This window comes from Acomys minous, assembly GCF_964271855.1.
Source record: "Acomys minous genome assembly, chromosome: 5".
Taxonomy (NCBI): domain Eukaryota; kingdom Metazoa; phylum Chordata; class Mammalia; order Rodentia; family Muridae; genus Acomys; species Acomys minous.
This window is the reverse complement of record NC_140494.1, coordinates 97454059-97470295: the sequence shown is the minus strand read 5'-3', so window position 1 is coordinate 97470295 and position 16237 is coordinate 97454059. Positions and strand designations below refer to the sequence as shown.

The 16237-nt window shown below is 40.7% G+C and overlaps 1 protein-coding gene across 1 annotated transcript in view; it reads right to left on the bottom strand.

The window, feature by feature from the left end:
* The window catches only part of LOC311598420 (prostate and testis expressed protein 14-like), a gene marked incomplete at both ends in the record, with an annotated part of 55440 nt that overhangs the window by 10003 nt on the left and 29200 nt on the right, over positions 1-16237 (bottom strand). Inside the window, one exon of the mRNA XM_084783469.1 lies at positions 827-940. Within this exon, the coding sequence (XP_084639595.1) occupies positions 827-940 (114 nt within the window). The remainder of the gene's footprint in view (positions 1-826; positions 941-16237) is intronic.

Here is a 16237-nt window from a genome sequence, read left to right as displayed (position 1 = left end):
TGGCATAGATGTCTTTGACCTAACCATTGGTTTAAGCTACTAATGCATTGAAGTTTGAATGTGTTATCAAGAGACGGATACCCTGGATGGAGGCTAGGCCACTGTTGAGATATCAATAGCTGATGCTTAAGTACATGCAGGTGTCAGAGTGGAGTGGAGCTGGGAGTAGACTGCCCAGCATTATGAGGCTACAGGAATCCAGGGAAGGAGTAAGGCTCACCGAAATTACAACAGTACAATTAAGTATCAGGATTATACTTTATTGCAGAAAGATTTGTCATTGCAACAGTTCATTTTTATTGTCTTATTTTGATTCACAACAACCCCATTGAAGCAAAGGTCAGCACATCTCTGGTTTCCAAACTTGATTTTGCCACCTGGAGAAGAAGAAAGTCAAGGGACAAAATATGAATACTAGTGGAAAGAGTTGGTGACTCAGTAAGGAGTCAGGCTTCCAAATGAAAGGTATATCAGCCACACAGGCATAACTGAGGTGGCCTCTCTGGGCCATCATCGTTCAACTCCTAATCTGACCCACATTTCCAAAGAACTAAATAGAATTTTAGAATCCAATTCCTATCATTCCAGATTACATTCCCCCAGAAATTCATTAAGAATCACCCAGACCCCTTTAAAAACATTAAAAAAAAAACTTAGTTTGTTGGTCTGAACAACGACCAGTGGCAGCCATTGCCCGAAGCCAAGGGGCTCTTCCCAACTCTTACAGGAAATACACCTCCTCTGCATTTTCCATCGGATTTCTGGAGATGGGTTCATCAATGTAGGGCAAGCAAGATGACTCTGAGAGCTCCCAGACCTTACATACCTTCATAGGTTAGAAGGGAGGCACACTTCTCACCAGGTTTAGGCTTGCAGCAACCTTCTCCTCTCTCACAAATCCCCTCAGAATTGATCCTTGCACACATGAAACATGTCAAAGCTGAAAAGACAAAAGCCAGTGTTAAGGGCTCAAATATAACCAGAGCCTAGAGGCAGAGCCGATGCAGAGGTCATGGAGGGCATTGCTTATTAGCTTACTCTCCATAGCTCACTCACCCTGCTTTCTTATAGAGTGCAGGGGTAGCACCACCCACAATGGGCTGGGCCGTCCCCCATCCATCTCTAATTAAGAAAATGCCCTTGAGGCTTGCCTCCAGCCCAGTCTCAAAGAGGGAGTTTCTCAACTGAGACTTCCTTCCTTTCTGATGACTCTAGCTGTGTCAAGTTAGGCATAAAACTAGACATCACAGTCAGCATTTAACTAGTAAGTTAAATATAAATAGAATCCTATTGAGTCATCTTTATAGGATTGTTTAGTATCTAGTGTCCAAAGACAGTGCTTGAATATTCTGGATGATTTTCCAAGAGTTTGTTGACAGCCTCCTTTAACCACGCAGCATGAGTGGCTAGAGTAGGCCCCTGGAATTAGCTTTTCCTAAGAGGAAGATTTGGAAGCCAAGGCAATGAACACAGCTAATTGAGCTGGCATGCAGATCCCATACCAGGTAAATGGTAGCTTAGGTACAAACTTCCCCTGTCCACAGCATCCTCATATGTCAGTTTGAGAGATAGAGAGGGCAGAGCAATTGCTACTTGCCTCTCTGCTGTTAAGGCATGTAAGATGTGGATCCAGACTCTGGTCCTCCACTGGGAAATAGAACCCACAGCCCTGTCATGTGAGCCATGAGGAGTGAGTCATGTTCTCTATAGATAATAAAGTTTTTCTGATCTGGCCTACACAGGCATAGACAGGGGCAGCAGATGTCTGGAAGCTTTTTACTTCCCCATGCGTCACTGGGATGCATTCTAGTCTGAGGAAATTGTGTCCCATCCAAGGGGAAACAGTATTACTTCAGCTAGAGGACATCTTCCTGTATAACTGCATTGTAAATTTTTATAACTATTTTTTCAATGTACCCGATTTTGAATATTATTTTACATTTAAAGAACTTATAGTTTACTTTATGTTTGCTTTAAGTTGCTTCTATTAGGCCTAACTTCAACAACCTATACTGAGAACACTATAATGGTGTGTGTGTGTGTGTGTGTGTGTGTGTGTGTGTGTGTGTGTGTGTGTGTGTGTGTTTGTCCCTGCAAGCTTGTCTCTATCAATAAATTGCATTTGTACTTAGCATGGCTGCAAACATAGTTCCGAACACATTAAAGAAGTTGATTGTTTATAAAGTTAGGGTAAGCAAGCATAGGACACACTCTGGCTTCTATCCCCAGTTTCCCCATCCAAGCTTCACAGCCAAGGAGCTTTACTTGCAAAGAAAATCTTGTTTTCCATAGAAAAACTTGCTCTTCACCCCATGGCCTTTCTGAAATGGGGCCCTGAACTCATTAGCTGACAAGGCTGCTGGGATACCTGGGATCCTGGCAAAAGTAGAGAAATGAGAAGGGTTGCCTCATTTTCATACTCATTGCAGCGCCTGTTGTGTGGTTTCCTCAGCAGTATTCAGCCTGTGCGATAGGATATCTCAGCTGACACCTTCTCTTGATCTTATGGTTCACTTTATGTGAGTTGGGAGAGCCCTTTGGAAGAAGGGGCTTGGGAGTTAATTAAGTTATGGTTCTGTGCATGATCATAATTGGGAGCTGGGTGCCAGGGATGGGGAATAAAATAAGCTCTGGTGGTCATATGGTCCCCAGAACATTCTCCATGCTGTCTTATGAAGTTACCTAAATTAATTTAGAGATAAAATACAAGGTTTAAAATTCTAGGCCAGAAGTGGACACTATCTAGTGTATATAGAGTTCAGATTTGGACTAAGAGCTGAACAAGTATGGCCATTCTGAGGTCTCCCAAATGGAGCTTTTCTTTTTTCAGATTAGCCCACATTCAGGCTAGGGGTATGTAATTTGGGACTCATGATGGTGCAGAGCCAAGGTAAAAATGGGCCAAATCCAGCCACAGATCAGCACCTTGGATTTTAGGCTTCCAGACGTGCCTGGAGAGTAGGAGGCCATCCCCAGATTCAGTGCCTTCCAGAAATCAGGCAGGGTCCATGGAAACTCCCAGAACATTTGAATGAGTCTCAGGATAAGAAAGGATAAGACCTAACTGGGGTGCCTCCCAGTTAGACTCCAGGAGTTGCTTTGTCCAAACATTTGGCTGTGTTGAAGGTGTGGTCTAATCAAAAGGACAATTAGCCTGCCATCTAAAAGTCAGATTGTGTCAGAGAGAGAAAAGAAAAGTAAAAGGGGAGAAGGAGGCAGGGGAGAGTAAATGCAATGACAGAGAGAGAGGGAGAGAGAGAGGGAGAAGGAAAGAGACAGAGAGAGATAGAGAGGCAGAGAGAGAGGGGGGGAGGGAGGGAAGGAGGGAGGGGGGGAGAGAAACAGAGAGGGAGAGAGAGAAAGAGAGAGAAGAGTTCTGCCAAGCTAATCAGGGGCCTGGGCGCTGGTGCAGATGAGAACAAGGGAACTCCACATGGAAGGACCCGGGCCACCAAAGAACTATGATGCCCTTTCTGGGGTTAGCAGAAAAATTAGATTTCTGAAGCAGCATAAAGAGACAGAAAGCAGAAAGATACCAGAGTCTGACCTCACCAGACAGGACTGTATTTATTAGCAAACTAAATAGACATTGAGTGGGAGCCCTCCCCCTCCCCTCTCTCTCTCATAAAAGAAATCAAAAGGTCTACAGAAGGAAGGAGTTGACTTTGACCCATTGTTTCAGCCATAGGAAGCTATGAGGGTCTTCAATCTCTCCTTCCTGAAAGTGTTTTCCCCAAACAGGCAGACAATCTTGGCGTAAAGGCTGATCAAACAGGTATTCCTTTCTATGTTGACTAATACATGCTGAGCAACAGCAGCTGTAATGGCACAGAAGCCCATCCTTTCATTGTTTTAATCCTGTCAGTGGCTTTCCTTTCTTACTTCCAATTCAAGTCTAGGCCCATTCACATTTAAGCTTTAGGAACCAGGGTGCTTGGATATGCCAGAAGACAGAGGTGAAGGAAGGTGAAGAGAAGGAGGAGGAGGAGGAGGAGGAGGAGGAGGAGGAGGAGGAGGAGGAAAAATAGGAGAAGGAGGTGATGGAGAACAAGGTGGCAAGGAGCAGGAGGAAGAGGACCAGGACCATGATGAAGAGAACGAGCAGGAAGCATCCTTGATGTACACAAGAGGCAAAGGGAGGAGGCGAATATGGATAGGGGGACAAAGCAGTGACCAGCTCTAATGTTATCTTAATCCCACTCCTCACATCCCAATTCTCCTAAACAGCGACATCAGTATGTCTGGCCACCAACACTGACCACTATTGATGGCCTGAATCTCACCTTGCAGGGAGCTCATCAGCAAGTAGAGGCCCAGCAGGAGCAGCAAGATGCGCTTTCCCATTGCAGTGAGATTTTCAGATCAGAGGACAGCAGAGCAGGACCAAGAGCACTTGGGACCTATCTGAGCAAGACAGGCTTCTAATATAAGCCTTAGTTAGGAGAGACAGCCAGTGGGATCCCAGGAAATGGACTGATCATATAGCCAGGGGCAAGCCCAGATACCACAAATTTTTCTACTGACTTTATGCTGCTATAACGGATGGCCTGTAAAGCTTTTGTCAGGGGGAAAGTTAAATTAAAGGTCAAGGGTTAACTGTGACGCAGTTAATTCTCCCCTTGGTGCTCCCATATCTCTAACTCTAGCACAATGTGATGGCCAGAAGAAAAATTGCCTTCAGGGACTCATTTGGAGGAAGTATGTTCAGAGGGAGCTCTGAGCCCTGGTGACCTCTGAAACTAGAAATAAGGCCTGACACTACCAGAGACCAAGCAACCCTGCTCTCCCCTTTAAGTATATGAGACTGAAAAAGGAATTCTCTTTCCTACCTAAAAAGAACCCAGAAAATATGTGTATCTCTCTGTGACCGGTCATTGTTATTCTCTTCCGGAAACTCCAAGGGTTAGCTTTTGCTGCAGTTGCCACAGAAACTTTCAGATGGGGATCCGTGGCTGTGAGACTTGCTCTTGAGATGTAGAGGCTGATGGGCTGGAGGGCTGCTGCACACCGTGCCCTGACTTTCTGTGCAGAAGAAAAATCCAACCTAATACATCAAAATGTTACAACTCTGTGTTCATGGAAAAGGGATATTGGCCTGTGTGTGTCTTTAGTAGTTCAGCAAAACAGTAGTAATGGCAGACAGCAGGTTCAGGCTTGTCTTCCTCCTTACATAGGATAATCAGGCAGGTCACAGCCATCCTCCTTACGTAGGACAGAGACAGGAAAAATTAAAGGACTTGGAGGAAGGCCTGGGGAGGGAAAACAGCCCTTCACTGTGGGTCTGGTTTCCCTGTCCTGCTGATGAGTCAAGAAGCTTCAAGCATCACCGATACAGCCTTAATGATAATGGATTTCCCTTAACTCACATCAAGGAGATGTCCTGGTTAGATCTTACTGTCAAGTTGATGCACCCAGGAAATGGGGATCTTAAGTGAAAAATTGCCTGAATCACATTGGCCTGTGAGTATGACTGTGAGTCATTGCTGCTGTCATTGTTGTTGGCCAATTGATGTAGCAGGGCGCAGCCCAACACAAACAGCGCCAACCCTAGGCAGGGGAAATCTAGCTAAGCATTAATGAGTGAGCCAGCCAGGAGGCAGCATTCCTCCGTGATTTCTTCTTCAATTCTTGAATCTCTGCTCTTAATTCCTTCAATGATGGTCTGTGGCCTGGAAGTGTAAGCTGAAATGAGCCTTTACCTCACTCAAGTTGCACTTGGTTATGGTGTTGCAATATTTCTTTAGGTCTGTGTATGCTTCACTATACAAGGACATTTGCTCAACTAAGTTCATAGCACATTTATTTGTAAAGCCAGAATCTGGAAATAACATAAATGTCCCTCAACTGAAGAATGGATGAAGACATGGTGGCACATTCACACAACAGACTATTACTCAGCTATTTTTTAAAAAGGAAATCTTTAAGTTTGCAGACAATGGATGGAATTGGAAATGATCATCCTGAGTGAGGTAACCCAGTCCCAGAAAGACATGCATGACATATACTCATTTATAAGTGGATATTAGCCCAACATAGATGTCCTCTGAGAGACGACACTGAGCAGGGGATGAGGACAGATGCCTGGACTAACAGCTGAACTCCTGGCAGAGTGTGGAGAGGGAGACCATCAAGGCTTGTGGATCTAGACCCAAAGGAGCCTGCACAAACTGACGCACCAGTCAAGGACAATGCATCTAAAGAACCTAGACCCCCTTTTCAGATATAACTAACGGCCAGCTCACTCTTCATAGTGCTGTGGGGTAAGGGAGCAGAGACTGTTTCTGACATGAACGCTGGTGCCTGTGATTTGATCACTTCCCCTTGACAGCGAGGCCTTGTGGCCACAGGGAGGAAGCGGAAGCAGGCTATCAGCATATGATCTGAAAGGCTGTGGTCAGTGGGGGGAAGAGCCCCATACTGCCCCTTCAGAGGTCTAGGGGAAGGGAATAGAGCAAGTGAGGGGGGAAGGGTAGGAACAGGAAGAGAGGATTAAGGGGATAACAATCAGGATGTAATGTGGATAATTATAATGAAACATTAATTAAAAATAAAATAAAAACGAAAACCTGTACTCAAAAAATATAATGGACTAATTTCTTTGGTAGAGGAATTTAAAAAATTTAATTTTACAGGCATTGTTGTTTGCATGTATATGTGTGGGGATATCAGATCCCTTGGAACTAGAGTTACCAACAGTTGTGAGCTGCTATGTGGGTGCTGGGAATTGAAAGAGGTCCCCTGGCAGAGCAGGCGGTCAGTGCTCTTAACTGCTGAGCTGTCTCTCCAGCCCCAAGTAGAGGATATTTTAAGACAGCATGATGTTGAATCTATGCCATGGTTGTTCCTCATAATATTCAGGCAGGTCTACTGTGAAATGGAGCAAACAGAGCAAAAGGAAATAAAATGAATTCTTTGAAAAGAAAAAGAACACTGGGAAGCTTAATATTCCAGCTAAGGCATGTTCTGAGGAGCGGCCATCTTTGTTCCTATTCTTTTGTCTGTGGCCTTAATAGTTCTTCAAATAACTCTCTTGCCCAGCTGGAAAATTGGTCACATTGTCCTCCCTGAGTCACAAATATTCTACCTTTCACAATATACTCCACATTTTAAAGATAATTTGGGTTTAGAGACCACAATATGACCAAGAAAATATCCTTTAAAAGCTGAAACAGCTCTTATATTATGATGCCCCATTATAGATCGACTCCTTTTAAACCAATTTGTTTGACAGACAGACAAATGAGCACACCTTTCCAGAGTTGTGTGGTCAGCTCCTGGCATGGCAGCTTCATAAGCTAGATTTCATAGTCCATCCACCAATAGTTCCACCAAATAGATAAGAACTAGTGAAATAGAAAATAAAACTATTCAACATATCCACATTGGTAAGCAGAACACGTACAGAGTGCCTGACTCCTGAGACCCTCTTAATCATCATTACACGAGTTTCAGATTTAAATAAAAAACAGTCCCATGTGTTCCCTCATGCCCAAACACAAAATAAGTTTATAAATGTAGTAAAATATCTTTATGTCAAAAATAAAATGCTCATTGGATATACTCCACCGTTGAGTGGAGAGTGAGATCTGACTCTCACATGAACTCTGGTGCCCCTTTTCTGACCACGTCCCCAGGATGGGGAGGCCTGGCGGCACTCAGAGGAAGGATAGCAAGTTACCAAGAAGAGACTACATATTCTAAGAGCATATATAGGGGGAGGAGGTCCCCTCAGTCACAGACATAGGGGAGCAGAGAAGGGGGGAAGTGGGAGGGAGGGAGGAATGGGAGGAAACGGGAAGGGCTAACTATCGAGATGTAATATGAATAAACTAATAAAAAAGAAAAAACAAAAATAAAATGCTCTAATATGGAATTTAAGCATGAGGGGTAAGAGAAAAGAAAAAGAAAAGCACATTAGAGGGCATGGTTATTGGTGCTCCTAAGAATAGTTAAATGTCATTATCTTTACAAAAGTCATATACACTACATTTGTGGATCTTTTAGCTCATATGGAGGGTAGCGACAACAACATATATGTGTGAATCAGAAGAAAAGTTTTAGGAGTCAGTTCTCTTCTTCACTCCAGGATCTTGGGATTGAATGCAGGTCTTGCAAGATCCTGACCCCTGTACCTGACACTTAATGAGTTTCTAAGTGAGATCACAGGATGGTTCTTAATTTACTTTGACAGAACACTAGATGAGGAAGAAAAATCTTTACTATGAACAAAAGTTAGCAATCTTCTTTCTGATATTCTCAAAAAATATCCAAAACAGAAGTGAGTCCCTACCTGAGATCATATACATTTCTGACTGAAGCCTGATTTATTACTATATTAATACTCTTAATTGAAAATATTTCTATATGAAAGAAACATGGGCTCAATTTTAGAAGGCTTTGAGTGAGGTGTCAGTTCTAATAAAGTCCCAATGCTCTGATAAGTGAATTTAGCATAAATATACATGAATATGAGGTTCAGAGTATATCTCAGATGTTGGCATGCTTGTATACCATGTACAAAACCTTGTGTTCAATGACAAGCACCGCATAATCTTATGCAGTGACATAAACCTTCAATCCCAACAATAGCAATGATAGAGACTAGAAAATCTAAAGTTCAATGTCATCTTTGACTACACAAGTGGGAAGCCAGATTGGGATACATGAGACACTGCCATAATAACTAGCCAAGCATCCACACACATAAATACTAGAGAAAGAACAGATGAAATAAGAAGAAACAAGCAAGCAGAGTCTTATCAGTATGAATCAAACCAAACATTTTGACATTCATGTTTGGATTTACAGTATAGTAAAACAAATGGTCAAATCATATGTTTAAAAAGTAAGTCATTACTGTCTTTCAAAAATGGAAACATAAAGTGCAGAGTCAGAAAATCTGAAAGAATCCAAAGTAGAATAAATACTAAAAATTAGAGTAACACTTTCAAACTTCTAAAGAATAATGAAGGATGAAGACAACAAGGCAACTTATTATTGATAACCAAAAACAGAAACTGCCTCAGAGCATTTATCAGAGACTATGTTATGTAGGGAGCAATTGAGAAATAGGAAAAAAAATACAATACAACACACACACACACACACATAAACACACATACACAGACGCACACACACACCACTAAAGGTCAAAATTATGTGGTGAAAAACTGTAGTTGTTAAGGTAAAAGTGAAATGTTGCTAAGGAGACAGAAGACGAGATGTTTAATAATTCGCTGTCAACAGAGTACTAGAACAAATGTTGAGGAAGTTCGGAATATAGAAACATGACAGCAAGTAAATACTTCGATATACAAAATAAAAGTAAAATGTAAGAGATGACAGAATGAAGACAAATGGGGAGGACACTGCTTATCTTTTTGTAAAAATATCATTAATTATCAATTTTATGATTTTTGGAATATACAAAAGAAAATGAAGACAAGTGTGAAAATACTGGAATGGAGTTTCTTTTAACATATAGTTTATAAGGCTCCCAACTTCATGTGTTATTATAGTCTTTCATAGTAAACTTGGATAAGTTGAATATGCATATATCATGGTCCCTGGACATTGGCAACAATAATTTAGAAAATAGATATTAGTAACTCACCTGATAATGGAAACAGAATAGAATGAAAAATGTTTATTGTTTATTCTAAGTAAGGCACCAAATATGTTTGTATTATTAAAAAGTGCCAAATTATCAGCAAGGGGAGAAAGGGAATTTTACTTTTTAATAATTTAATAATTAAAAAATTTAAAGTTCTAAATGTAAACAATGTTCTTGATTCTATCCACCTCTAAAACCATACTACAGTTGAGCTCACAGGTGCGATAGCCATGGCATGTGCAGAAGACAGCACTTCACAGCACTCCAGCCCTCCCTTTGGCTCTGTTATTCATCCTGCTTCATACACACCTGTCCTTATTGTGTAAAAAACAGTGAATAGAGTTCTAGGGTATCTGGCCACTCTTCTGGCCTCCACAGTTGCTGTATTCATATGATGTACTGACACCGTACAGACAATACACTCATATAAATCAAATAAAAAGAAAGGATTAGTTTGAAAATCTGAGAGTAAGTAAGATGACTCTGCCATGAGTATACAGTTAGAGTAAGCAGAAAATCTGAGGTGTATGATGTACAGAGCAAGTATGGGGCTATGGATATGGTCAGACCATGATTCAATGAATGGCACTATAAAATTTTAACATGATTTTTAATATTTATATGTATATAAATATTTATGTTTAAATTCACAAAAACACAAACTATAGCATATTTATGATTCTAAAAGCCTTGACATTCATCTGCAATAGTAAACAGCCTGTAATTCTTCAGATAGGATCACTAACATGGTTTCTCAAGAGTGACATTGTCTATTTTTTACTATGAACAGAATATCCATTCGAAAAAATATAGAAATAAAAATTCTAGACAATCAGAATTCTAGACAACTCAGAAGCTAAAACACTTATTAAGAATAAAGCTAAGCAGGTTACCAAGAAGAGACTTGATACCCTATGAGCATATACAGGGGGAGGAAATCCCCCTCAGGAACAGTCATAGGGGAGGGGAATAAGGGGAAAATGGGAGGGAGGGAAGAATGGGAGGATACAAGGGATGGGATAACCATTGAGATGTAACAAGAATAAATTAATAAAAAATTTTAAAAAAGAAAAAAAAAAGAATAAAGCTAAGCAGAAGAACTTTCCTGGATGATTGAAAAAAGAAAAACTCATGTGTGTGTGAACACACGGTAGAAATGGACATGTGGACAGGAACACCTTTAGCCAGTGATGTCTGATCCTAGTTACTTGATGATATACTGAGGATGTCTAAAATTTCATAAGCTCAGCTTTGGGTGTCTTTGTAAGAACATTTCCTGAGATTATTAGGATGTGAGGTCTCTGACCTAATGAATGATCTGAGCAATTTATGCCTTCACAGTTTAGGTAGACTATTATCAGGCTGTAGACTAGAACCTGGTTGGAGGAAATAGGTGACTGGGGAGTGATATCTTGTATTGATCCTTTCCTATTGCATTCAGCTATGCTTCCTGCATGAGAAGATGAATAGAATGGTTTCATCATACTATGTTCTTGTCGTCATGAAGAAACAAATCTCTTACTTCTTCAGTAGCTAAAGTAAATGATTCCTTCCTTGCACTCCATTGCCTTTTTCAGATTACAACAGTGAGAAACTACCTAACATATATTCTGGATTCTATGACTAAGAAAGAAAATGCTGAAGCTATTGTTTTCTGGTCAGCCAGGCAGAAAATACATCACTAACCTGAAGAGTGGGTGCCTTCATATTTACTGGTAGATAACATACACCTAACTTCAGTATTTATAAGACAGGACACTTTTCTTGAAAATTAGTAAGAATAAAGAAAGGAGATGGAAGAATATTCTATATGTTAGTCAATGTGGAGAGATGGAGGGAGACAAGGAAGGACAACAGAATCTGAGAAAGAAAGAGGCAGATATCATCCTCTGTCCCCAGTTGAGCCATTGAAATATCGACACATGCAGAGTATAAGGACAGGCATGGGTCAGGGCTTGGAAATAGGTGGTCAAGTGTTTGGAGGCTACAGGGGACAGGGAAGTGCTGAGGACAAGTAGAAAAGGACAAATGGCCATACTTCTAAAGCCTCTTACAGAAAGATTTATCCTAGTGAAGTAGGGCAAGAGGCAAACACCTAAGGAAAGAATTGTTCACTCAGGAAATGGGCAGGTCAAGCATCCCAGGTAGAAGGTCCTTCAGCAACACTGAGTGACTAAGATAACCTCTGTACACTGTCCTTCCTTAACCCACTAGTTTTCCCCACAGGCACAACTTGAATTCCTAAAAGAGCCAATTGTAACATTAGAATTCATATATTGTTGTCCCTAAGTATGGCCATCCAAAATCCTCCAAAGACTACGAAAAGACTCCTCAAAGGGCATTCTGTTTCTTTGCATAGTTTGTTGATCTAAGAGCCAGTAGCCAACAATATAGCTACAATGGGTCTTTTTCCTGCAGTTAAAGGGAAACACATCCTCCCACAGTCTCTGTCTTCCTTCAGGAATCTGGAAGTGGTTGAGAGATTAGAAGGATCACCTCAAGATGCCCCAAGTCTTATAGACCTGCAAAGATTACCCACAATCACTCACACCCTTGGCTACTTTTAACCACAGCAGCTTTTTCCCTTTCTCAAAAATCCCCTAAGATCTGAAATTAACACTGAATACATGTCAGAGGCAAAAATGCACCAGCAAGTGTAAGAAGCTCATTAAGGGCTGAGATGTAAGCACCAGACAGAAGCTAAGCCAATGGTTCTGATACATGAATATGAAACAATGGCTAAGAAAGGAAGCAAATGAATTCAAGCCGACTCCTCTACAGATGCTCAAGTCCTTGGTCTCCTGAAAGGGATCATTTGAGGCAGGCAAGAAGGTCCTATCAGCCCAAAGGCAGTAAGGAGGAAGATCAGAAATGCCATGCAGGATGCTTGATATGAGCACACAAGATGGCAAAAACTCTTCACGTTCTTTCACTGCCTTTATCCTGTCAAGAATCTTCTTTGCCTGGAGTCCAACACAAACTTAAGACCATGGAAAAATTAGCTGGAATAACTAAGGATGTTGGGGGTTAAGCTTGAGACAAAAGTTGAAGGCATATGGTGGATGGAAAACAGAGGATGAAGAAAAGCGTAAGAAATTTGAGGAAGGGCACCAGGCCTGGGATGGTGAAGAGAAAGGAAGAAAGCTGAAGTAGGCAAAGGCAAGGGGAGAAAGGAGATTCGGGGACACAAAGTGAGGGATTTAGGGATCATCTCTGAGTGTAGTAAGGTCCTAATTTCTGTTCTTCACTGACTCAAGAACAAGAATCTGTGGCAGTCAGAATACCTGTCCACCAGCACCAGCTGCACTAACTGCCAGAACCTGTCACTTTTCAAGAAGCCCACTAACAAGGAGGGGTACAGCAGAAGCAGGAGTTTGCCATCCCATTGTAGTGGGGTCCTAGTGTTACAGAAATAATATACCTTCTCAGTGAGCAGTCACTCCATACACTTAGACATGAAGGAAAACTCTTCACTGGATGGCATGGTTGGCTGCAGCTAATGCCCAAGTAAGAGGCATCTTTGAATAGATTTCACTAGCTTATATTTGCCTTGGCTTATGCATTTTAATGTATGTGGTTACCTGTAAAGCTCTTTTATGTCCTGGCCAATCAGAGATTTACACAACAAAAAATATTGCCAACATTATTTTTTCAGTGCACCAATGTTTGGTTGTTTATTTGTTTGCTTTCTTGTTTGCTTTTGAGAATATTTGTCACCTAGGATCATCTTGTCGGGTGACTGAATTATGTTTTTTCTGATAAGAACAATGGAGTCTTAGTGACAGATGAGAAATTAATAATGGCTCTGAACCTAAGCCATCTCCTTTACCTGCCCTTGAGATTGATGTTTTTGCTAGGGTGATGTAGCATAATGGTTGATCAATCGTGCTAAATAAATATTTACATTTTTAGCAAAGTAAATTTCATTTATCTGTAACAGGCTTGTTTAGCATAGTACTTATCTGTGGGACATTGGAGTGTAGGGGACTGTGATCTTTTACCCCACTTCGGCATTGTGCGATTTAATGACTCCTAGGGAAATCCACTAACATCAATTCTATTACTTTGAATTTCTTCTACATCAAAGACAAACAGAGAAAACAGAGTACTCATATCTCAGCTTCAGCAAGACCTACTTTATATATAAGCCAAGCAGTCAGTATGATCCTCAGTCTTTCACTGAATAGAGTCTGGGGAGAGAGCCAGATCCTAAAACATCGTTGCTTTGTTTGCCTCTACTCTGCCACCTAGTGGCTCAAGTACATCTTTATGACACATATTTACTAACTTTATATATTTATATAATCTTAAGTGTATGTATGAGTGTTGCCCTCATATGTGTATGTACACCATGTTCATGCCTGGTGCCTAGAGACACAACAAGAGGACACTGAATCTGCTAGAACTGAAGTTACATACATAATGTTGCAAATCACCATGTTGGTGCTGGGAACTGAATATACTACTTCTAGAAGAAAATCACCAACCAAGGACAAGGTATCCAGTAAACCTAGATCCCCTGCTCAGATCCAGCCAATGTACCTTGGCTGTGGAAGGAGCAGGGACTGCCTCTGACATGAACTCTGGTGCTCCCAGTTTGATCACTTCCCCTTGGTGGGGAGGCCCGCTGGGCATACAGAGGAAGGGGAAGCAGGCTATCCAAATGAGACCTGATAGGCTGTGGTTATGTGGTGGTGGAAGAGGTCCCCTTCAGTTAGAGGTTTAGGGTAGGCGAATAGGGCAGAAGAAGGCAGGATGGTGGGAACGAGAAGATAAGAGTGAGGGGATAACAGTCTGAATGTAATATGAGTAAGTTATACTAAATTAAGGTTTTAAAAATTAACTTTAGGAAATTCCAAGATGGCACTGCTGAGCTAGCTAGCACTGTATCTTACCTACAGGGAGGAGACAAAGGACCTTAGTAGGAGCCACAGACTGCAAGGGAAAAGGGCCAAGTAACATATAATGGCAAACCTATCAGAATTATACCTGACTTCTCAGCAGAGACCATAAAAGCCAGAAGGACCTGGACAGAGCTCCTGCAAACACTAAGAGACCACAGATGCCAGGCCAGACTAATATACCCAATGAAACGACCAATAACTATTGATGAAGGTAACACAATATTCCATGACAAAATCAAATTCAAACAGTACCTATCAATTCTCAACTTCATATGGAAAAACAAAAACCCAGAACAGCCAAGACAATCTTCTACAATAAAAGATCCTCTGATGGAATCTGCATACCTGATCTCAATGTGTACTATAGAGCAACAGTAATTAAAACAGCATGGTACTGGCATAGCAATAGGATGGTTGATCAATGGAATCAAATCAAAGATCCAGGAATAAAGACACACACATATGGACATTGATTTTTTTGACAAAGAAGCCAAATCTATTCAATGGAAAACGCATAGCATCTTTAACAAATGGTGCTGGTCTAACTGGATATCTACATGTAGAAAAATGCCAGTAAATATATATTCATCACCATGCACAAAAATCAAGTCCAAGCAGATTAAAGACATTAACATAAAACTAGAGACACTACATCTGTTAGAAGAAAAAGTGGGGGAAGAGCCTGGAACTAATTGGCACAGGAGAAAACATCCTTAGCAGAACTCCAACAGCCCAGAGGAAGGTCAACAATTAATAAATGGGACCTCATGAGGCTGAGAAGCTTCTGTAAGGCAGAAGACAGTCAACAGAACAAAGTGACAGCCTACATACTGGGAAAAATCCTCATCAATCTTACATCTAACAAAGAGCTAATATCCAAAACATATAAAGAACTCAAGAAATTAAACAACACCAAACCAAATAACCCAACTAAGAAATGGGGCTCAGAACTAAATAGAGAATTTTAAACAGAGGAATACTGAATGGCTGAGAAACATTTAAAGAAATGCTCAGTGTTCTCAGTCATCAGAGAAATGCAAATCAAAATGACTCTGAGATTCCATCTTACACCCATAAGAATGGCTAAGATAAAAAATTCAAGAGACAGTGTATGATATAGCAGATGTGATTCTAATCAACATGTCTTTATATACTTGGACCTTTTTCCTTGCTGCTTTTAATATCCTTTCTTTGTTCTATAGATTTAGTGTTTTGATTATTATGTGGCAGGAGAATTTCTTTTTGGTCTGTTCTATTTGTTCTTCTATAAGCCTCATGTATGTGGAGGGGCATTTAGTTCTTCATGTTGAGAAATTTTTCTTCTTTTAATATTTTTTATTTTTTACATATACATTCATATTACTATACATAAATAAAACAAGCTACATACAGCAAGAAGAAGCAGGAAACAAACAGGAATTATATTAATGTTACTTCCTTAGTATTTTGGCTATTTGCATTTGACAACCCTGAATGTAAATCAATTTTTAGCATATCTCATCTCTATCAACTTAAAACATCTATCTAGACCTAAAACCATCTTAACCCCTAAACAACTAAGTTAAATTGGAAAACTAAACTATCTGGTCTTCAACCCCATCAGGATCTTGAGAAGGAATAAAATCGATTACCTGAGTAAACAGGAAGAGCAGGTTAGCAGCTTCCAAAGTGAAAAAGAAATGACAGAGACAATTTTCTGCCTGAAACAGTCACTCAAAAA